The sequence below is a fragment of the Staurois parvus genome, unplaced genomic scaffold (genome assembly GCF_062004578.1).
Source record: "Staurois parvus isolate SC_StPar_1 unplaced genomic scaffold, SC_StPar_1.0 ptg000715l, whole genome shotgun sequence".
NCBI lineage: Eukaryota > Metazoa > Chordata > Amphibia > Anura > Ranidae > Staurois > Staurois parvus.
This window is the reverse complement of record NW_028318511.1, coordinates 8,814,111-8,837,786: the sequence shown is the minus strand read 5'-3', so window position 1 is coordinate 8,837,786 and position 23,676 is coordinate 8,814,111. Positions and strand designations below refer to the sequence as shown.

Below are 23,676 nucleotides of genomic sequence, written 5' to 3'. Positions count from 1 at the left end.
GCATATGCTGCCCCCTGCTGCCCCTCCTGTCCAAGTGTAAAACAGAATGTGACAGGGAGGCTGCACAAGCCCCCTGGAGCATGGGACGGGGCCAACATTGACCCCTGACACTACACCAGTGGTTGGGGGAGTGTGGTAAAAATGCATTCCTAATATGGGGTTTTATTGCCTCCAAACTGCAAATGTAAATGAGCCCTTGATGTCCTGAGCCCCCAATAAGGCTGCTTTCACACTGATTTGCGGTAGTTTACCCACAAGATGGGTGCAGCACAGCGCACCTGTGGCTTTCCTGCCAGTTAGCTGCACTTTGCCATAGACTTCTATTATATCTTGCAGGTGTGGTGCACTTTCAGCAAGTGCACCAAACCTGCAGGATTTATTAGAAGTCTATGACTCAATACAGCAAACTGGCAGGAAAGCCACAGGTGCGCTGCACTGGATCTGCAGATCAGTGTGAAAGCAGCTCAGTAACCCTATTTTAATATGCCCATTGCAAACCTATGTGACGTTCAATAAACTGACCTTTTTCTCTTCCAGCTTCTGCTGGCATCGCTAGGCTGCTAGAAAGGTCCCAGGTGAAGTGTACTTGGTATCACTCTGCCTGGCACAGGAGCGGGCACTACAGAGGAAGCATCTATCTATGCAGTTCCTGCTCCTTCAGTCACCACTTGCTTCCCCTGCTGCTGGCGCTGGCTCACTGCACACTGATGCCATCCCAGACCATGAGGTCACGGGCCACATCAGAGGGCTCTGTGGACCACATATGGCTCGCAAGTCTTTGGTTGAGAACCCCCCTAGATGATTCCTAAATAAAGATGGCACAGGTCTTCAGAAATTAAATACAGAAATCTCATTAGAATGGTGAAGTCTAGTAAGATTTCGCTATTACATTCCCGACATCTGCCTGTATCCTTTAGTGATGTAGCATTCCTATGAAGCTGAGGGAAGGCACTCACTACTTCACTAGTGCCTAGACTGAGCCTGGTGAAGTGGGAGCTCAAAAAAGTAACTACTTTAATAAATACTAAATTAAATAATGCACTGCGCAAATACCCCACACTCTCGTCGTGCAAAGCCGCAAACACACCTAGAGGATATCCCCTCTCAGTACCAAAGCAAAATATAAATTAGTGTTGCGCTAAGCAAAAACAATCTATAGCAAACAAAGTTAATAATGTACATACAATACTGCATAAATAAATAGTGCTCAAATGTAAACAAAAAAATTAAAAACACATCCCAAACAGTCCATAGAAGGTAAACCAGTCCCCTGATTTCTGTGTTGAATAGTAAAAATCTTCATTCCCACATAACCACCATCGTGAATAGCCACCACTGTATTATCAAATCGGAGGTTTACCAGATCTCTAGACCCCTTCACTATAGGGGGTCATAACATTCTCAATGTATATATTATCCAGACTCTTGTGTCTATATGGAACCAAGTGCACTGCCCAAGACTATATATATATATATATCCAGATTCTTGTGCCTATATGGAACCAAGTGCACTGCCCGAAACTCATCAAGCCATCTCAATGTTTTAGGGTCAATGTTTGTTCATGCAAAATAAAGAGGTGCCTCTCATAGTGCAGTAAATAACAGCCAGTTTATTAAATAGACAAAAAGATAAAAAGCATCAATTCACAGAGATGGTCCAAAATGGTGATCCAATGTGATGACATCACAAGGGAGGCTCCACCCGACACGTTTCGTCATAACCAGACATCTTCCAGGGCTAGAATAAATACATTCTGCAATTTGAAGTGCTTTTTACATAGGCAGCTGTTCAGAAAAGGTGACTAGGAGGACAAACAAAGAATATTTGTCTAAATTGTGAAGAAATGTCAGTTTTAAATGTAGAGATTTACTGATTACCTACTGCAATAGGTGCAGGGTAGTTCAGCTACTACAAAAATGTTTTCCTTACAGCTGATTCATAGACTTTCAAATTTTTTAGGCATTAACACAATAACAACATAATTTGCATCAATAGTTGATCCCCTCTATATGTGCACCTACAAGGACAAAAATATTCTGGTCTATCAAGTTTAACGGGATTAAAGAGAGGTTTCCCTAAAATGGGTACTAGCTTCTGCTTACAGATGTGTTAAATACGTGCCCCTAGACATGTGCAGGACAAAAAAATGTGTTTCCTTTCAGATCGATTTGTTAAGTTACTACTTTTGTTTTGTTGAATTTGTAATGAATTTTATTTAATTTTGTTTAGTTTATTCATTTTCAACCAGATTCGAATCTTTACAATTGACTCAACATATTTAAATCAAATTTGAATCAAAAATAGCAAATCTATCCGAATTGATTGTGAAGAATAGGTGGTTCTATTCTCTTCGAACTTCGAATTTCAGACGATGACCATATTCTTTCTTTTCTATTCTATTTTAATCGATTCATTTTTTTTCTGTACTATTTTCTATTCTATTCCTTTATTTTCTATTGTATGCTTTTATTTTCTATTCTATTCTGTTTTTCTATATTCTTTTCTATTCTATTTTATTCATTCTATTCTTTTCAAAATTCTAATTTCAGCAGATAGCTATATTCTTTCTATCTTATTCTTTTCAAATTTCGAAATTTGAATTTTGGAAGACATCTATATTCTTTTCTATTTTTCTATTCTGTTCTTTTCTATTTTTCTATTCTATTCTTTTCTATTCTATTAATTTTCTATTTTAATCTATTCTATTCTATTATTTTCAAAATTCAAATTTTGGAACAAAATTGAGTGTTATATTCCTTCTATTTTATTCTGTTCTATTTGAAATTAGAATTTCAGCTCGTGGGGAGAGAAATGCCGATAACCGGCATTTCCCTGTTTACATGTGATCAGCTGTGATTGGACACAGCTGATCACATGACCAAGCCGACATCTTTGGCTCTTTCCGTTGATTGGTGATCCACTGTGTACGAGGGACACAGCGCACCGCCGATCGCCGTGCTGTGGACTCCCAGAGCCGCGCATGCACGGTTAGAATGGGAGGACGTCATATGACGTCCTCCCAGAACGAGAGAACCGCCTTGCGTCCGTCATTGTTTTATATGGCGGGCGGGAGGCAGTTAAAGCTAAATTCTGAAAGTGAACCATAGGGGGAAGGGGTACTGAAGGTGCCGAGAAGAGTCATATTCATTTTTATAGTTCAGGAAACCATCTTTATATATGTACAGTTGAAAGTCTAACATATAAAGCAAACTGCATGCAGTCAACGATAATGCAATGATTGTAGTTTTTACAAAAACAATCACATGACACAAGGGGTGAGGCTTGTAAAAAGGGGGCCTTCATTCAGGTATGCCTAGAATAGCTTGATGCCTGTACACAAACCTACATCCAATCAGATACAGCCTTTCATTTGGTTTCAATCTGATTGGTTGCTGTTGGAAACCTTGGGACTTTACTTTCCAGTATAGAGGACCCAATATAAATTAAATGATAATCCTCTGCTGCAAAAGCTAATGGGAATGCTTGTTTAAAAAAAAAATAACAAACATGACATACTTGTTGAATTGCACAGAGTGGCCCCGATCCTCCTCTCCTGCACCTCTACCTCTTTTTGGTGTGAGATCATAGGTGGCAGCTCCCTATTGTAGCATACCTGCAGGCTCACTCCTGAGCCACGCTGCCTTTGTCCACCACTCCTCCTCTGCTCCTATCTCTACCTCTTTTTGGTGTGGGACCATAGGTAGCTGCTCCCTATTGTAGCATACCTGTGGGCTCGCTCCTGAGCCACGCTGCTTTTGTCCACCAATCCTCCTCTGCCCCTAACTACCTGTTTTTGGTGTGGGACCATAGGTAACTGCTCCCTATTCTAGCATAGCTGCGAGTTCGCTCCTGAGCCACGCTGCCTTTATCCACCAATCCTCCTCTGCTCCTATCTCTACCTCCATTTGGTGTGGGACCATAGGTAGCTGCTCCCTATTGTAGCATACCTGTGGGCTCACTCCTGAGCCACGCTGCCTTTGTCCACCAATCCTCCTCTGCTCCTATCTCGTTGGAAACCTTGGGACTATACTTTCCAGTATAGAGGACCTAATATAAATTAGATGATAATCCTCTGCTGCAAAAGCTAATGGGAATGCTTGTTTAAAAAAAAAATAACAAACATGACATACTTGTTGAATTGCACGGAGTGGCCCCGATCCTCCTCTCCTGCACCTCTACCTCTTTTTGGTATGAGACCATAGGTGGCAGCTCCCTATTGTAGCATACCTGCGGGCTCACTCCTGAGCCATGCTGCCTTTATCCACCAATCCTCCTCTGCTCCTATCTCTACCTCTTTTTGGTGTGGGACCATAGGTAGCTGCTCACTATTGTAGCATACCACCTGAGCCACGCTGCCTTTGACCATAGCTTGGCCCTGCCCCCCCCCACTCGTCGTCATATAATTTGACTGACAAGCAGCGGGAGCCAATGGCTCCCACTGCCTCAAAAAAGTCTGTGAGCCCGGGGAGAGCTACTACAGACGGGCACAGCTCTGGATCAGGTGGGGGCTCATGAGAGTATAAGGGGAGGAGGGAGGGTATGAGTACTGTTACATAAACATTTTGTACCTTAATGCAGAGAATGCATTAATTAGGCTTCAGAACCACTTTAACTGATTGCATGTACATATTATTTTTTTAGTCAGGAAGTAATTATTTTTATCTAGCTGCAGGTGAAAAAAGTGATACTCAGTGTGCATAGATCAACTAGTCATACCCTTCTTACCATGCCAAAGGGGGGAAATATGTTTATAGGAACATAATACTAAATAGGTTTACATGCTATTTCTATTTTAGGCATACATTTTCATTATCCTTCCTTCAGGCTATTTACATATACTGGATATGCCAAGACAACATATTTGGATAATGCATTATTTATTGCAGGACATAGCTTCCTAAAATATAAGATAATGCTATAATATGAAAGCCCATTGTGTATCTATAAATGTCCATTTTGAAATACTAAAGATATCTTTCCATTCTTGTTATGGATGATACTTCACACATCTATGTGCCTCTGGTAAAGCTAATGCTTCAGTGGCAGAGCAATATTTAGGGTCTATTTATAAGGCTAACTACTATCGAATGTGTGCAGAGCTCTATAGTAAATATCACTATATTTTTATGCACCCTGTATTCAACAAAAACTAATTACACAGTTATATAAATGAAACACAGTATACAACACTCATTTGTACAGTATATACACTATATGATCAAAAGTTTGTGGACACCTAATAATCTCAAATACTATATGGCAAAAATTATGTGACACCTCCTTCTACAGTAATTATTGAGTGCATTTGTTTCCAATGAAGGTTCTTGTTAATGTTACAGCATATAAAGAAATATGAAACTACTGTGTGCTTCCAACCTTGTGTTGACAGTTTTAGGATGGGGTTGTGCCCAAAAGTCAGGTCCAAAATGGTATGGTTTGATGAGCTTGGTGGTGGAGGAACCTGAGTTGCCTTCACAGAGCCTTGACCTCAACCCTATTGAAAATCTTTTGGACAAATTCAAATGCCTATTGCATGCCAGACCTTTTCATTCAACATCAGTATTGGACCTCACAAATGCTCTTTTGAATAAATGGACCAAATTCCCAGAGACACGCTTTCCAGTGGAATCTGTTATAACCCCAAAATGTTGGCTCGTATATTGTACGTGTGTTGGTCTGGTGTCCACAAACTTTTGATCATATAGTGTATATCAATTTACATTATGTGATATATGAAACATTTTTTTCACAAATTAACCACTTCCATACCGGGCACTTTTACCCCCTTCCTGCTCAGGCCATTTTTCAGGTTTCAGAGCTCTCACACTTTGAATGACAATTGCGCGGTCATACAAGATTGCACCCAAACTAAAATTTTATCATTTTCTTCACACAACTAGAGCTTTCTTTTGGTGGTATTTAATCACCGCTGGGGTTTTTATTTTTGCTAAATTAACAAAAAAAGACCGAACATTTTGAAAAAAAAAGTTTTTCTTTGTTTCTGTTATAAAAGTTTGAAAATAAATAATTGTTCTTCATAAATTTAGGGCAAGATGTATTCTGCTACATGTCTTTGGTGAAAATAACCCAAATTAGGATGTATTTTTTAGTTTGTAGGAAAGTTATAGAGTTCACAAACTATGGTATAGATCTGAATATTGATCAATCCTGAAGTACTGACAGCCAATCTAATTTCTTGAGGTCCAAGAATGTCAGAACAGTACAGATATCCCCCAAATGACCCCTTTTTGCAAAGTAGACAGTCCGACGTACTTCATAAGAGGAATGGCGAGGTTTTTGAAGTTGTATTTTTTTTGTCATAATTTTTCAGAAAATGAAAAAATGAAAAAAATTATTTTCACTATTTTTTTTTTACATACTGTCACCAGTGCAGTACAGCATCATCATATAACTGGCATGGCGGTGATCAGGGACACTGACTGGTGGCAGTATGAAAAAAAAAATATTTTATTTTTATTTTTTTTCATTTTTTTATTATTTTTAATTTTTTATTACAGTTTTTTTCTAAGATTTTTTTTTCATATTTCACTATGACCAAAGTAGTACAATGTTACCATAGTAACATTGTACAGATCATTAATCTAACTTAGTAGCACCTGTCTGAGCTCTTTAAAGACACCTGTCCACCCCACAGTCAGTCAGACGCCAACTACTACCATGGGCAAGATCATAGAGCTGTCAAAAGACACCAGAGACAAAATTGTGGACCTTCGCAAGGCTGGAAAGGGCTACAGGGCAATTGCCAAGCAGCTTGGTGAAAATAGATTAACTATTGGAGCAATTGTTAGAAAATGGAAGAGGCTAAAGAAGACTGTCAGTCTCCCTCGGACTGGGGCTCCATGCAAGATCTCACCTCGTGGGGTATCACTGATGATAAGAAAGGTGAGGAATCAGCCCAGAACTACAAGGGAGGAGCTGGTCAATGACATGAAGAGAGCTGGGACCACAGTTTCAAAGGTCACTGTCGGTAGAACACTACGTCGTCATGGTTTCAAATCATGCATTGCACGGAAGGTTCCTCTGCTCAAGTCATTACATGTCCAGGCCCGTCTGAAGTTTGCCAATGACCATCTGGATGATCCAAAGGAGGCATGGGAGAAAGTCATGTGGTCAGATGAGACCAAAGTAGAACTTTTTGATCTAAACTTCACTCGTCGTGTTTGGAGGAAAAAGAAGGATGAGTTGCATCCCAAGAACACCATTCATACTGTGAAGCATGGGGTGGGAACATCATGCTTTGGGGGTGCTTTTCTGCAAAGGGGACAGGACGATTGCACTGTATTAAGGAGAGGATGAATGGGGCCATTTATTGTGAGATTTTGAGCAACAACCTCCTTCCCTCAGTCAGAGCATTGAAGATGGGTCGTGGCTGGGTCTTCCAACATGACAACGACCCGCCGCACACAGCCCGGATAACCAAGGAGTGGCTCCGTAAGAAGCATATCAAGGTTCTGGAGTGGCCTAGCCAGTCTCCAGACCTAAATCCAATAGAACACCTTTGGAGGGAGCTGAAACTCTGTTGCTCAGTGACAGCCCCGAAACCTGACAGATCTAGAGGAGATCTGTGTGGAGGAGTGGGCCAAAATCCCTGTTGCAGTGTGTGCAAACCTGGTCAAGAACTACAGGAATATTTGACCTCTGTAATATGAACAGTCCCAGGTAAAAAGCTGATACAGTTTCCCACCAGATTGCTCCTTTCCCCTTACTTGCCCAGGGGATACAGTTTTACTCACTTGGTCCCTCTCCTGTGCTGCCGGTAGGTCAGTGGCTGCTACCAGCCTTCTAGCTGGGATGCTCCTTCCCTGCCACACAGGTAGTCTTCTCTCAGGAGGCCAGGGAAGTTCCAAGCTTTCAGCCTTCCAAGGTCTTCTGCCTGCAGGTGAGCCCCTCTCCATCTGGGCCCCCTCATAGTCTCCCGACTCCAGTCTCACATCCTCTCTCTCTTCCACCCAAACTCCCACCACCACTCTCCTCCTTCTGCTAAGCAGGCTCAGTTACTCTTAAAGGTTGTCCTGACCCCTTGCCAATCCTCCTATTGGGGATTGGCCAAGATCCTCTAAGAGTACAGACCAGCCACTGCTCAGATCCACCCACTGCTTCTAGACCTTTCTACAAAGTTCTAGAGCAGGTGGAAATTCCAGTGAGCTGGTCTGCAGAGCCTCTCAGCTCTGACCAAATTTTGATCCCCACTAGCTATTACACCCGGACTTCTACTCAGCCCTAGCTAACAATTGGAGTCTAGCTCCTCCTAGCTAGAGAGGTGCTACATATGCATTCTGACAGCAGCACCCTGCTGGTATCAGAATACACAGATCAGTGCTCCAGCTGATTGGTGTTCCTGCAAAGAAAACAACAACAGTTAACAATAACACACAGTAACAATAACTAAAAACTTAACTTTTCTTTGTAACTTAACTTTTCAGAACAGTAACCTTTCCAGCCTTTGATTTTAGGGTCTCGCAAAATGTGTTAGACAGTTTTTTGACTACCTAACGTCTTTAGAGACCTTTCTTTTGCAGAGTTGTGTGGACCCCTATACTGTGCCATGCTCTGCCCTAGTTCACTATGGTGTAGCAGTCTCTGATGCAGATGCCAGGCTGGTTTACAGGCTGCGGCTGCTTCCATGGCAGAGCCACCGATGATGACACTGCGGGAGTTTCGGCCATGTCACACAGCTCTGAATGAACGGCACGGGTATGCCGTTCCTTCAGAGCGCATGTGCTGTAATTGTCACCGGCTGCTGCTCCATAGAATATCTCCTAAACGGTTCACATTTAGGAGATATTTATTTGACCTACAGGTAAGCTTTATTATAAGCTTACCTGTTGGTGAAAATATTGAAAGTGACTTTATTACCATTTTAACTTGGTTGTTTCCACCTCAACCCCAAGCTGGGCTGTGAATGGGTGAATAACAGGTGCTGCTGAATTTGGAGGCAGTCAGTTAGGGTTTGAAAGCACCTTTGGAAGGCTACAATGGGCTCTATGGGCCTGTGCTGTGATTGGCTTGATCTTAGGGAGCAGGCAGTTTTTGTGTTGCCTAGGGCAGCTGTCAGGAATCTGGGTATGACCAGAAGTCTGTGGACTGACACAGGGAAACGCAGGCTTCAGGTATAGTATAACAATACAATTTATTAAAGCCTAACAATACATAAACGCAGTGCAAAACATAACACAGTGCAACAAACCAAACCTTCAACAAACAACCATACATACAACACTAAACGTAGTCAGGCAGGCCGGGTCGTTAACAAACGGGCAAACAAGGTACCAGGAGCAGGTGGGAGAGTGGTCAGGACTAGCCAAGGTCAGTACAGGCAAAGTTCATGCAGAATCAGGGTAGAAGCAAGCAGGATCAGGATACCGGGGCCAAGCGAAACAGTACAACAAGGCACTGACTGCAGGTCTGGCCATTCCTTAAATACACCTCCTGCAATCAGCCTCAGGTGATGGCTGACTGCAGGAGTGAGCTTCTGGTTGCTGAGAGCACCCGCTGGCTAGCCCTAGTACTGCAGCCCACAACGCAGGTGAGTCCCTCCACCATTGGCGAGTCCATCCCTGACAGCAGCAAAAAAAATTAAGCACACCACTGGTGATCAGGAGGGCAATCAATGGGTTAGCTGTGTGCCTAACAAGTGTATGTGTGCTGGCAGGCAATTTTTGTGTTGCCTAAGGCAGCAAAAAAAATTAAATACACCACTGGTGATCAGGAGGGCAATCAATGGGTTAGCTGTGTGCCTAACAAGTGTATGTGTGCTGATTTTACTCACAGACTGGCTGTCTTTTCTTCCTGATTTCAGCTCTGCACGGTAAGTGAGATCAGAGAGCAAAACCAGCCAGATTTATGTTGTGTGTTTACTAACAGATTGATCTCTGTGCTACAATTGGCCACAGCCATCGCAGGTTCACAGCCAAAATCAGTGTATTGCTGTTTCTCCTCCCCCAGTTCTTATGCAGTAGAGAACAAAGGGTATGTGATCACTTAGATAAAAGGGGGAAAAAGGTGTATATAACTTTTTTTATATCCATACACAAATGGTTTGCCTTTCATTTCTATTTTTGTTGGAATTCAGTGTTCATGTGTGCAACAACTACATCAGTATTCAGTAGAAATATATTCTGCAACCAGTAGATGGCAGTGTTTATAAGTTGGTAGCTGCATCTATGATAAACTCTATGTATTTTCTCTGAAATAAAGTTTCCTGTTTCCTGTAAAGCATGCAGAAAAGCACATGTGAACTGTACATTTTCTGTTCTGTAGGGTTATATACAGAATTTCTAACAATTTTAAACTGAATGAGGTGAGGATTTACAATCAGTTTAACCCTTGCAATGGGGTGGTACCTGCATTGCCATGGAGAATTTTAAATTTTCTTGGAGTTGAGATTTAGATAGCAAAGTTCTTCCAAATACATACATCTCCCACGGTGGGTTTCCTGATTGTCACAATAGTGGCCAATGTCTGCTTAATTGTGTGATAAAACAGCCTGTAGTAATCTCCATATAAAAGCCATTTGACAGGGTGACAATGTAGAAGCACAACTGAGAGAAAGGTAAAGGGTAATATCTCCCTATAACAGCAAGTGTCGGACCAAGCACCCTCATGGTAGAATCACCAAGCATTATTTAATAAAAGATGCAGATTTAAAACTATTGTAAATTATTTTTTGAAATTACATTAACACATTGAAGTCTATATAAGACTCTAATATTTGAGTTACACACAGGGCTGCTATTAGAAACAAGTGGGCCCCACACAGCCAACCTGACAGGGACCCACCCCCTCCCAAAAAAAAAAACAACCCAGCTAACTGTGCTTCAGTTATGAATGAACACAGTGATTAATAATGATCAATCATTGTGTTCATTCAGGAAAGGAAGGGGATGGTAAATGCAACATATTTACTCGGCCCATCCCCCACTCACCATTCTGAAGGATTCCATTGTGTGCTTGCAGCTTCCGGTGGGAAACTGGCAGCACTGCAGGGGTAGGGGCACTCAAGGGGGCCTGGGCAGCAGGGGGAAACGTGGTGCACAGTAAGGATGATGAGTGCGGCAAGAGGGGCAATTACTAAAACCAATCACCTGTATGGGTCTCTGCAGCAGCTGAAAGCCAGCAGGAGGGAGAGAAGAAGAGTCCAGCTTTCAGCTGCTGCAGAGAGAGTCAATCGGGATTGATTCCAGTAATCCCCCCCACCCCCCGCCATGCCAATCGCCCTCCCTGCCCACACCTGATTCACCCAGCTGCCTGGGACCCCTGCTAGCCTGGGCCCCATACAGGAAGACTGGTAGTATCCCCTTTTTTTGAGTTTTTTTTAATTTACTGTATAATGGTAATAAGCAAAGCAGAGGAATGAATGTCAGTCCTAAGAATACCACAACAGGTCTCAACAGTCTGAAGTAGGCTTTCTGCATTGCTTTTGCTGGATGGCTTTAGTGTTAATATTATTTAAACCATAGAAAAAGTACATGTAGTTTATCAATAGTTTTACCTAATCAAAGGATTCATAGTATTATGTGCGCTACAGAGTACATACAGTACATTAATATTCTTAGTATAGAGTGTTAATTAAGGGATTAAAGGGGGAATGTCATGACAACATTAGTTAGCATTCACATTTCTCCTTATGTGCTGTTTAATGTTGCAAGGCAGAGTTATTCTCAACCTCCATTTGCCAAAGAAGGGGTACCGTATGGTTATTGGTGCCTATCCTAATCGTAAGGCAGAGTGGACTGGCAATGTTGATTTTTTTATGCGGCTGTAGTTAAGCTTTAATTCATTCATTCATTTAAATCACTTTAATTTAATTAAATAATGAATTAAGGTTTACTAAAATAAACCCTACAGCCCCCCCCCAATTCCCTAACCTAATCTCACCTTCCCTACCCAGGTGCTTACTGAGCTCTTGCAAATGGCTGTTGCTTCCACTATTGTTTACATCCTGCTTCCAGAAAGCTGCCCGCACTGTGCAGTAATGCCCCATAGACTTGAACTGGGCCATACTCTAACAGTGCACACACGGCCCACATCAAGTATATGGAAAGTTGCCACTCAGGATCAAACTGCGCTGGGCAAGACTATGGGAAGATTGTAAATACCAAAGGAGGCCCTCACTATTAGGAGGACTTAAGTAAGTTCCTGGGGAGGGGTGGGTGTGGGTGTGAGTGTGGGGGGGCATCTAAGATAAGGTTAAGAGTCTACAGGGTTGAATATATTGTTATAGTTCAAATAACTGGGAAACAAAAGCATTTCTAAAAAACAAATAATATATTTCTGCCTACAAGTCCTTAGATGTGATGGTTCCATTTACTGTGGCCATTGAGTGTTCATTGACAGGAATATCTGACATGTAGTTGATCTCATAAGCTGCTTCAAGCTGCTTTTTCTTTCTTATTGACTTGCATGGGGAAAGAAGTAGCCAACTACAGTGTCCCAGATTTCTAGCTTCACCAGTTCTCTGTGTCAGTGGACCAGTGCAATTAGAAAGTCTGCCCCTGATTGCCGCAACACCAGCCCAGAGTCACCAGACCAGTGCCTCCAGCCACAGTGTCCTTGATTGCTGCCAAAATAATACAGTGTTACCAGACCAGTGTAGCTTGCCACAGTGTTTCTGATTGCCGCCATAACAGTCCCAGTGTTGCCAGACCAGTATAAACCAGAAACAGTGTTTCAGACCACCACCACCCTTGCTCCATTGTTGCCAGAATGCAAAACCTAGCAACATTGTCCTGTTTGCTTGCCAATTTCAGTACCACCAGAGCCAGTGTCAGCCAACGACAATGTTTCTGATAACAATCACACCAGGACTGTGTCACCAGAGTCAGTGTAAATCAGCAACAGTGTCCTGATTGCCACCACACTGGTAGAGTGACACCAGTGCCAGTGCAAGCCAACAACAGTAACCTGGTCACCAGCTACACCAGAACAGTGTCTTCTAGTACCACTAGCCGAAAACGGTGTCTTGATTGCCATTGTCATGGAATGGGGGGGAGGGATATATATATATATATAATTTTTTTTTCAGGGCATCTCAAAAGGTGCCATACATAGGGAAAATGGGAAATTGTAGCTAAAAATACCTTTATTTCCAAAATAATAATTACAGAATTAATTAATAAAAAATATTCTGTATGTGTTGGCCACCCTGTGCATATATTATATATTTCACCAAATAAATGTAGCAGGATACATTTTTACCTCAATTTATGAAAAAAGATTATATTGTTTTTGCAAAGCTTTATAACAGAAACTATAGGAAAATGTTCAGTCTTTTTAACTTTATATAGTAAAAAATAAGAAACCCAGTGAAGAATAAATACCACTAAAAGAAAGCTTTATTTCTCTCAAAAATATGATATAAAATTAATTTGTAATTGTAGGTCAAACTATCACAGTGCTGAAAACTAAAAAAAAGGCAACCACCCGAAGCGTCAACCCCATCCAACACTGAAAGTGGTTCTAAAGGCTCCAGGTTTTTTATCTTCATGTATTTTATGCATTCTGTGCGCATCGCCCCCCCCCCCTTACCTGAGCCCTCTCCGATGTTCTCGACAGCGTCTGCTGTCTGGGAACTCTCCCTTCTCAATGGCTGAGATAACAGCAGGAGCCCATTGGCTCCCACTGCTGTCAATCATTACCAGTGAGCAAATGAGGAGATAGCAGGGGGTAGGACCAAGCCACGGCTCTATGTGTCTTATGGACACATAGAGCAGCAGCTCGGGGATGAGCACACAGTGGCGCCCCCAGGGCAAGAGGCTTTCCCTGGTTGTTCTGCTTGAGGGGGAGAAACCAGGAGTGCCAGCGGGGACCTGAAAAGAAGAGGATTGGAGCAGATCTGTGCAAAATCACTGCACAGAGCAGGTAAAAATAGACATGTTTGTTATTTGAAAAAAGCAAAACAAAGTTTTAGTGTCACTATAAGTTTACCTGGGCGAGGGGGTGGGGGCCTGTAATACGAAGGCAGTGAGGAACTGTGGATGAATCAGGAGGTTGTGTCACTTTGACCTACATGGGTAGACAGCAGTGTCTCTTAAAGTTTGATAGTGAATTCCAAGGAAATAGACCCAAACAGAAACAGTTACAAACCTAATTATCTCACGCCTCGACTACTGCAACTCCCTCCTCACCGGCCTACCCCAGTGCAGGCTCTCCCCGCTTCAGACCATCCTGAACTCAGTGGCTAGACTCATCCACCTCACCAACCGCTCCACCTCTGCCACCCCCCTCTGCCTATCCCTCCACTGGCTCCATATTGCCCAACGCATCAAATTCAAACTACTCACTCTGACCTACAAAGCCATTCACAACACTGCCCCTAACTACCTCACCAAACTGATTCCCAGGTACCACCCTACCCGTACCCTTCGCTCTTCACAGGACCTCCTTCTATCTTGCTCCCTGGTCTCCTCCTCCCACACACAACTGCAAGACTTCTCCAGGTCCTCCCTCATCCTCTGGAACTCACTACCCCAATCCATCAGACTGTCACCTTCCCTCCTCACCTTCAGGCGCTCCCTGAAAACCCACCTCTTCAGGGAAGCCTACCCCAACCTCACCTAGCAGCCGTTCCTCCTTCATTCCTCCTACCAATCCATCCCCCACAGCCACTTCCTCCTGTACCACTACCCCCTCTTTCCTAGATTGTAAGCTCGAAATAGTAGGGCCCTCTAACCCCTCGTGTGCTGTTTGTAGTTGCTGTACTGTTTCATGTATTGTCCCCCCCTCTATTGTACAGCGCTGAGCAAACCCTTGGCGCTATATAAACTCGATGTAATAATAATAATAATGTATAGATACTCTTGGAATAAGTGTTTACAGGCATTTGTTAACATCTGAGTCTTCCCAGTACAAATGCATTTTAATCCAAATGCAGTTTAAATAAACTCAGAAGCAGCGTTTGTACAATTAGATTGTTCAATATGTGGTGACCCAGCTTATTGCCGTATTGCAAAGATCACAAATGACCTCTCCTCCCTACCACTACATTTCCTTATTTGGTACAGCTTTGGTTTTTGCTCTTTCAAACCATTCACGTCCTTTGTTTTTAAAGTCCTTATTAATGTTTCTAAGCTCTGAGAATTCATAATGATTTATTTAAATGGCATTATGAGATGAGAACAAGAGTTCTTGTACCTTGAACCACTGTAAAACAGCCATGCCCAGTCTAACTAAGAGCCTGCTATAATAACCTCCAGCATTAGGCCATAAAAGATAATGGTAAACTAAAGGAAATTGCTTCAAAGAGGTTCTCAAATACCTGTCCACTCCCCATGAAGGTGTAGTCACCACTTTATGGGTTAAAGAGGAGGGCTGACAGGTGAATGTGGGTGTGCTCTAACATCAATAGGATGTTGCTTTCTGTAACCGAGATAGTTGGAGGAAAACCTGTCACTGCTCGGATCCGTGTATTCTATTACTGCTGTGAGCTGAAGGCACTGATCTGTTTAACTCATGAATTCATATAACAATTATAACAACCAGCCCTGGGATGTCCCACTATTCGATGGTATGTATGTTGTATTCTACAGTTCTCCATATGAGTCTAAAAAAAATTGATGATTAATTTCTCTTTTCAATAATCATAATCGATTTTTTTATTCTATACATATGTTTTATCTTACAGAACAGAGGAAAAAATATTCCAACTCAAATGTCATCATGCACGAGACATCTCAGTATAATGTTGAGGTAAGTGTTCTTGCCAGTACGTGGCAGGTGCATAGGTGACAGGAAAGTGATTGTCAATGGACTTTCTTGGTTTAAGTAAGTCTTTTGGATCCTTATGGATTCTAGATCCATAAAAATGGGTGGAGATGGTGGAGAGTTCTGTCACTGTAGGGTGCCATGCTACATATCCTTATCAGATGTTATATATCAATGTGTATGTACATACATGCTATTTCCTACGTATTTGTCTGTCAAAATACACTCTTTCACCCTACATTGTCAGCGATGTAAAAAGCCAGATGTTTGCTCAAGCGACTGCTCTGTGACGTATGTTTTATGTGGTATGGTTGTGCTAGGTCTATTACGTGCAATACAATGTATGAATAGACGTAGCTAGGCTATATAAAGTATGATAATAATGTAAATCAATCTTATTTCAGTTTACTGTCATATGTCAAAGATGAATTCTGCTTGGTTGCCACAGGCTATAAAATTTTACATTTTCCTTTTTGCGCCCTTAAATAAGGTCTGTATGTATTTTTGGCATTGGACAATGGATGGTTCTGTGTGACAACAGCTCTGGTGAAGACAGATAGGTCAAAAGCATGAAATGTATAGTACCATAAAGGCTGTGTAGACAATTTAGTTACACGAACTGTATGTGTACAAAGGACAGTTGATACATGGACTTTTTTGCATATAAACCTAGGAAGAAATGTCCCTAAGTCGTTGTAGAAGGCAGTGTTTGTTCATATGGACATGCAAGCTGTGATCAGGCTCTGTAATGTGCTCCTGTGGTTTTTCATTTTTAAATCAGTTTGTCTAATTGATTTGACTATCACAGTGTAGAACTGTGATTCTGCATATATATTAGATCCTAATTTATTGCTGTAACAGTTTACACAGGAATTGCCTCTTTCATATGGGCATGTGTATACGTGGCGTTTGAAGACACCCCTAGAGCAAACTACAGATTGAAGGGTGCACTTTATTCGTAAGTGGTTCTCTGTGTTGGTCTGGGCCAGTCCATTTAAGACAGTTATTTTATTTTTTGATAGATACAGGTGGAATGAAGCAACTAGCAGGGTTTTAGTCCTACCCTGAGATTCGAGGACCTGGAGAAAGTGTAACCAAACTGATACGTGGCATGGAGGAGCTCAGCTATGAGGAAAGATTAGAGGAACTGAATTTATTCTCTCTTTGGAAGAGAGGATCAAGGGGGGAAATGATCAACGTATTTAAATATATAAGTGATCCATATTGTAAACTCGGTGTAGAGTTATTCAGCTTAAGGTTATCACAATGGACAAGGGGGAAAAAAGATTTAATCTCCAAATACGAAAAGGTTTCTTCACAGTAAGAGCTGTGAAAATGTGGAATAGACTCCCTCAAGAGCTGGTTCTGGCCAGCTCAGTAGATTGTTTTAAAAAAGGCCTGGATTGTTCTGATGTACACATAATGTATATGGATACTAATATTTATAGGTAAAATTGATGGAGAGAATATCCGATTGCCTCTTGGGGGACCAGGAAGGAGTTTTTTTCCCTTGCTGGAGCAAATTGCATCATACTTTATTGGGATTTTTTTGCCTTCCTCTGGATCAACTGTGGATATAGGATTGTGTATATGGAGGTTTTCTATTTGTGGGTGTGTCTTTTTTTCTCTCTGTTGGTTGAACTGGATGGACTTTTTTCAACCAGATTAACTATGTAATGCACAATTTCTGTTCTTGATTTTAATAATTGCCTGTTGTATCCTTTTTCTTCAGATCTTTTTGGTTCTATTGGTTTTAAATGTCCTTTACATTAATGAAGAATACATATGAAGGAGTTAGCGGTAGATGGGGGAGTGTAACTTTGTTGGGGTAGAGGCCAGTACCAGCTAATTTGGTCTGAAATTCTCAGCAGATTTCACTTTTGGAGTCTTCAAGAGATAAACAAAGTTAGTGGATGATTCATCTGACATTGCTTACTACCAAAATGTCTGTTATGGGGGTGTGCTAACATTTTAACACCTAAAGAGACACTGTCATGGCCTAATCAGGGCACAATAACAGTGTATACAGATAGCCCACTCCCTAGGGTTTTATGCTCACAGAACTATGCTCCCTTATGACCTCCTCAGTTGCATCCCTGCCAATTTTTGACAAGGGGTGACAGTGTTTGGGCCTGATGATTGGCTGCTTAGGCCTGAGCACTGTCGTGTGGAGGTCATGCGCTCTCTCATACCTGAAGCCCTACTCTGCTAGAAAGAAACAATAATTTTGATTGTTTGATTGAAGTGAACACAGCTTCACATGATTTACAAAGCTAGGTGACCACTCATTTGTAAGGTCTTGTTCACACGAGGTATACTACAGCAAACGCCCATGCAAGGGCTGTGTTTACTTGCAGCGGAATGCACAGGTGTTCCATGCATTCGGTGGTAGGCGGACAGTCCCTTTGGTGACAATTAGGATGTAGCGGCTGCATAGATACTGCTGCTGCTCCCAATCTGACATCCATGTGGGTGACCAGTCCCAAACACACATTGTCTGCATTCAGGGCCGTGCACCCACACAGATGTCATATTGGGAGCAGCAGCTGTGTTTGTACAGCCAATGCATCCCATTTGTCATCAAAGGGACTTCCTGCACTGTGCATCCCCTTGCAGGTAAACATGGCCCTTGCATGGGCATTCACTGTGGTATATTGAATGTAAATGAGGCCTAAATAGTCACTATGCTAAGGGAACAGTCTCCTACTCCATTACTTAATCAACCCCTTTGCTTTTAGTGAAATATTTAGCTCATAGTGCTTGATTTACTAAACGACCAAAGACTGTTTACATAGCAAAGTGAATTATAATGAAAAAAGTAAAGCTGTGCTCATTTTAAATACCCAGTCCTGTGCTAGCAAATATATTTTTTTTTTTTAATTTTCCACGGACATGATTGGGTATTTTACCCGAACATGTTCACCGTATTCTCTAGCTGTCAATCTGCTTAATGGTCAGTCTCTACTCCTTTAGTAAATCAACTTCGTAGACTTGCATTGCAAGAAAAAAAAATGGTAAAGCACAACCATGGTATAGGAATAAAAGCAAGAAGCAGAGCCTGAGCATGTAGGAAGCAAATATGGCTGCCCTGTGTTCAGGGTGTCCCTAAAGTCTGGACACACAGGCAAAATGGATATTGAGAAAAAAACATAGTGATAATACCTATGTGTCCAGAATTTATGGACACCTTGTACATATATGACTACAAATTATATATAGAAACAAGGATCTAAAAATTATACAGATAAGATTACCGTATATATCAAAAATGTGAAAAAAAACTATACATTCCGTTTGATTAGGTGCTAGAATGCTGTTTGGTCAGTTAAAACGGGTCAAACACAGACACAGAGTATCAGTGGTAAGTGTACACGGAACAGCAGTGTACTGTGGCTCTGCACAGCAGGGTGTGCTCAGCATTTCACCATGACACAGACAAGCAGGTTAGACTCAAAGTTCACACATGGCTCAACAAAGCCACTCCTTTAATTGACATCGGATTGTATAAAGGTGATGAGAATAGATGACTGGCATATCGAGTGACAAACAAGACCATATGAGATTAGCGATAGCAAAGAATGTTTATAATGTTTTCTCCTTGTAAGTAAAAGACATTGTTTCTAATGGACTAGCTACTGAATGGTAGGATAGCCTGTAAACTGCTAATGTGGCAGGGTTGCCAACTAACTCCTTTAATTACTGAAATATTAAAGGTACAAAGGTTCAATGATTATCTGGTTAAAGTGAAATTAAACTTTATCTCAACACCACAAACTGAAAACACTATTTAATAAATTTTTAATAATCATCAACTCTCCTATCCATCCATTTCTCCATACTTTATTTTGTTGAGAAATCACTTTGAAAAACACTTTGAAAAAAATACTCATGAAGACTCAAAGGGTGTATGAGATCATTTTGGCCTAGGCCTGAAACCAGGAAGCAAGAAATGTTTAAAAAAAAGTTTATAACAAGTAAATATAATATACTTTCATTTCTATTTACTAAGGTTAGAAGCATAAGGATTAAAAATAGTTCATGTTGATTAAGAGAGGTTAATTTTGCTTTAGGGACCTGCACAGTGGTGCTTAACCTTTTTTGAGTCATGGACTTACTAAGAATTTGATGAAAGCTATGGACCCCTTCCCCAGAAATATTCACATAACCAAAACTTTGCATGCAATGAATATATATTTTTTATTTTATTTTTTTAAATTTGACTGCCTCATATATGTGACAAAGTTTGAATAAAGTAAACACGCTTAACAAAAAACTCACTCCTTTCAATGCAAAAAGTAATGGCCACTCATTACAAAAAAAATAATATAATGAAAAATCATCTTGTGCAAATTAAACAAAACAATTTAAATTCTGCTGAAATCTACTACTACTACCAGGGGTGGACTGACAACTCATGGGGCCCCCGGGCAAAAGGGGATCATGGGGCCCCTGTGTCCTTGCCCTAACTCAAAAAAGCCTATGAAAAAGGTACCAGGGGCATCTCATGGGGCCCCCTACTGACCCCGGGCCCTCGGGCAGTGCCCAAGTTTCCAAATGGTCAGTCTGCCCCTGACCACTACTATTAATACAAAAACAAAAAAAAATAGCACTTGCAGTTATGGAATGGCACAAGATGGCAGTTGTGTAGAGAGCAATGATACTAATTTAAATGATAAATACGGGCCAACAACGAGTCAAAATGACGCTTAGTGGCCAGCACTATAAGTAGCGTCAGGGTGCATTTTCTTTCATTTCTTTCAATAGGAAACCATTGATTGGAACAACAAGGAGCGCTGTCTAGTGAATGTAAGGTTTCATGCACTCTGGACGTTTTTACAGTTGCTATTAGGGGCGTTAGGCATTTTATTTTCCTGCCTCCAAACTCCACTGCATGTTATCCTATGTACTCACGCACACCTAGGATTGTATCAGCGTTTTGTGGCAGGAGAGTTTAGTGGCAAAAAAACCACTGCCAGGGCATCCTGGAGCAGCAGCATTTTGGCTGAAAAAATGCTTGACGTGCTTAAATGTGTGTAAATGCTAGGCGCTTTTAGCCCTTGAGGGTTAATTTATTTCAGTGGCCAGAATAGATTCTTTATTCTTGCCAATGAAATTAATTAATCCCCAAATGCTGTAAACGCAGTACACACTTTTCCAGGCATCAAGCATTTTTTTTTGGCCAAAATGCTGCTGTCTTCTAGAGGAGTTAAAATCATTGTCAGTGTGCATGAGACCTTAATGTTATTTTTTATATGACACTTACAGACCCCCTGAAACCAATCCATGGACCACTTAGGGGTCCATGGACCCCAGGTTAGGAACCCCTGACCTAGACCATTTCTCATACATCCCAGAGTCTTCTCGAAATAGGTACATGCTCACAAAGCCCTCAGGGCCCAAGGAGATTCCAATTTGTGTAGCAGAGCTGCCATCAGTAGCTCTGTGGTCACTGATAAGCTGAACAGTTAGTTCAGCATCAGTAATTGCTAAAATAATACATTGTATTAATGTGGAACAAGCTCAGAAAGTAAAAGTTTTGCAATGTTATAGTCAGGGGTGGACTGACAATTCATGGAGCCCCCCGGGCAATAGGGGATCATGGGGCCCCTGTGTCCTTTACAAACTCAAAAGAGCCTATGAAAAAGGTACCAGGGGCATCTCATGAGGCCCCCTACTGACCCCGGGCCCTCGGGCAGTGCCCAAGTTTCCAAATGGTCAGTCCGCCCCTGGTTATAGTGGACATCCGGAAATGTCAAAGCAGTATTAAACGCTCAGCATTTTTTAGCTTTAGGATAGGTTCACATTTGTGGGCAATATTGCACGCATTTCTGCAACGCACAAAAATGCACAGCCCTTTTGCTAGTACTTGGCGGTGTCATTCAATTTCTAACGGCACTCCCATGCACCTTGCTATGTGCATTTTGTTTAATTGTTTTAGCCTTTAAAATATGTGGGAAATTAATACCTTTTCAAAGACCGTAATACCAAAAAAACCCTTATTTTGTCCAAAAAAGCCAAAACAGTGTACGTCTCACTCCTAGATCATAGATAATAACAATATCATTGTGGAAGTAAGATGCTTTTAGATGCAAAGTGAAAACTGCTCTGGAGCTTAAAACTGAACTCGGCACAACATTTTAAATATTTTTATTTGTTTTGTTTGCTTACAAATGCAGTGTTGTGCTTAGTATTTTCTTATTAATGTGAATGTGAACCCTTAGGGATAATTCACACATTGTGCGGTGACAGATGTTTCACTGATTTGTAAAATGTCTGCCACTGCAAGGATACATGGAAAACAATTGTTACCTGTGTTCCCCATTCACACTGCAACACAACTTGGGGCTGCAATAAAATGCTGCATTTTAGCACAACACACTGTACAGAATCACATGGCACTGTGCAGTAGCACAACTCACCACACTGCTATACATGAATGAAGCGTACAATTTTTTACATTTCAAATAAAGTTTGTTCAAAACAAAAAGAAAGGGGAGCTGTGCGATGCGTTGAATCGTTCACCACACTGCCTCCTTATGCAGCCAGGAATGCCAGGCAGGTAAAGAGCTGACCATTCCTGTGAGAAAGGAGCCTTACATATACCCACTGAAGAGACTAGCCTCAGGTGATACACAGAGATAAAGCAAATCCTTAGACATAAGTTGTACCTGTTTATCTGCGTCTCTCTTTTATACAGGCCTTCGAAGTACAGAATCTAGACAGCATTTCTCAGCTTCAGAAGGCAGGGGGAAAGGATCTAATATCTCACACTGCACAGCATAGAGCAAAGAGCTGAGTTTAATCTGAGACCTGAGTGCAGGAAATGGACACACCATCCCCTCTGCACAGTTTTATAGGGCAACATGCACAGCTGAGGCTGTCAATCACCTCCTGTGTGCTGGAGAGGGGCATTTGCTGGGATTGTCTGGTGTTCACATAGACTGTCAGAAATGACTCATGCAGATAGCAGAGGAATGAGTGGGGTGACAGAAATCACACTGGGTGCTTTGAATAGAGGCAAGTACACACTATATAAGGATATGCTTTGTTCATTTTCCATTTTAGAGATTAATAACCACTTTAATTTTCCTATTTAATTTCTTATTAACTTTCTCTCCTCTGATAAACATATAAAATAATTTGTTAGCTCCCTGTGAAACTTCAGCTGCTACGGTATATCTGACCTCATGATGGTACTGCCTGGCCTATTAGTTTTTTTTCCTCTGATAAGATTAAAAAATCCCTTATAAGCTCCCATGTCAGTACAGCTAATACTAATACCACCTCACAGCTGACCCTGCAGGCATGGTTGTATCTCCACCCCCTTGAGTGCCATTTCCCATAATAAAAACCCAGACTATGATGACACTGCCACAACCGCTGGGGTTGGCCTCGAGGCTGGTAGTACTGTGGCACAGGCAGCTAACAAGTGGTTTTATATTCTTTTGACAGCTAATAAAGGCATGCTGCATGGGTAAGTAAAAAATATCATAGCGAATGACAATAAAAATGTTGTGCTCAGAGATCATATTTAAAGTGGTATTAAACTCTTTTTCTTTTTTTATATATGTGTGCCCCCAGGTGGTTTGTGCCATAATGTGCTAGTATTTACCACATATTAGCACATTATGACAGACTTACCTGTCATAATATGCCCTCCAGCGCTGCACTGTCACTGATCTCAGGGGTTCCGGGTGCTTCCATCTTAACCCAGTCTTCCTTCCGGGTTCCACCTGTTTAGCCATTTGAATGGGTGGGCTGCAATACATCACTCTCGCACATAAGCACAGGAGTAACACTGTCGTGGCACAGATTGGGTGCTGTAAATGTCTGCTCAGTGGCATGTGTGGCTCAGTGTACATGACAGCTGTCAGGCAGGATGAAGTGTCAGCAAATCAATAAAAAATGACTTTAACCACTTCAATACCGGGCACTTTTACCCCCTTCCTGCC

At 41.6% G+C, this 23,676-nt stretch overlaps 1 protein-coding gene across 3 annotated transcripts in view; it reads left to right on the top strand.

Annotated features, from left to right (window-relative positions):
- EPS8L2 (EPS8 signaling adaptor L2) overlaps positions 1-23,676 on the top strand; it is a 219,546-nt gene that overhangs the window by 119,623 nt on the left and 76,247 nt on the right. For 2 of the 3 annotated variants that reach the window (XM_089653578.1, XM_089653576.1), the window contains exon 4: positions 15,645-15,709. In XM_089653578.1, coding sequence (XP_089509704.1) covers positions 15,645-15,709 — 65 coding nt within the window. Of the gene's footprint in view, positions 1-15,386; positions 15,528-15,644; positions 15,710-23,676 lie in introns of those variants that run through there. The other variant, XM_089653577.1, reaches the window with a different exon arrangement.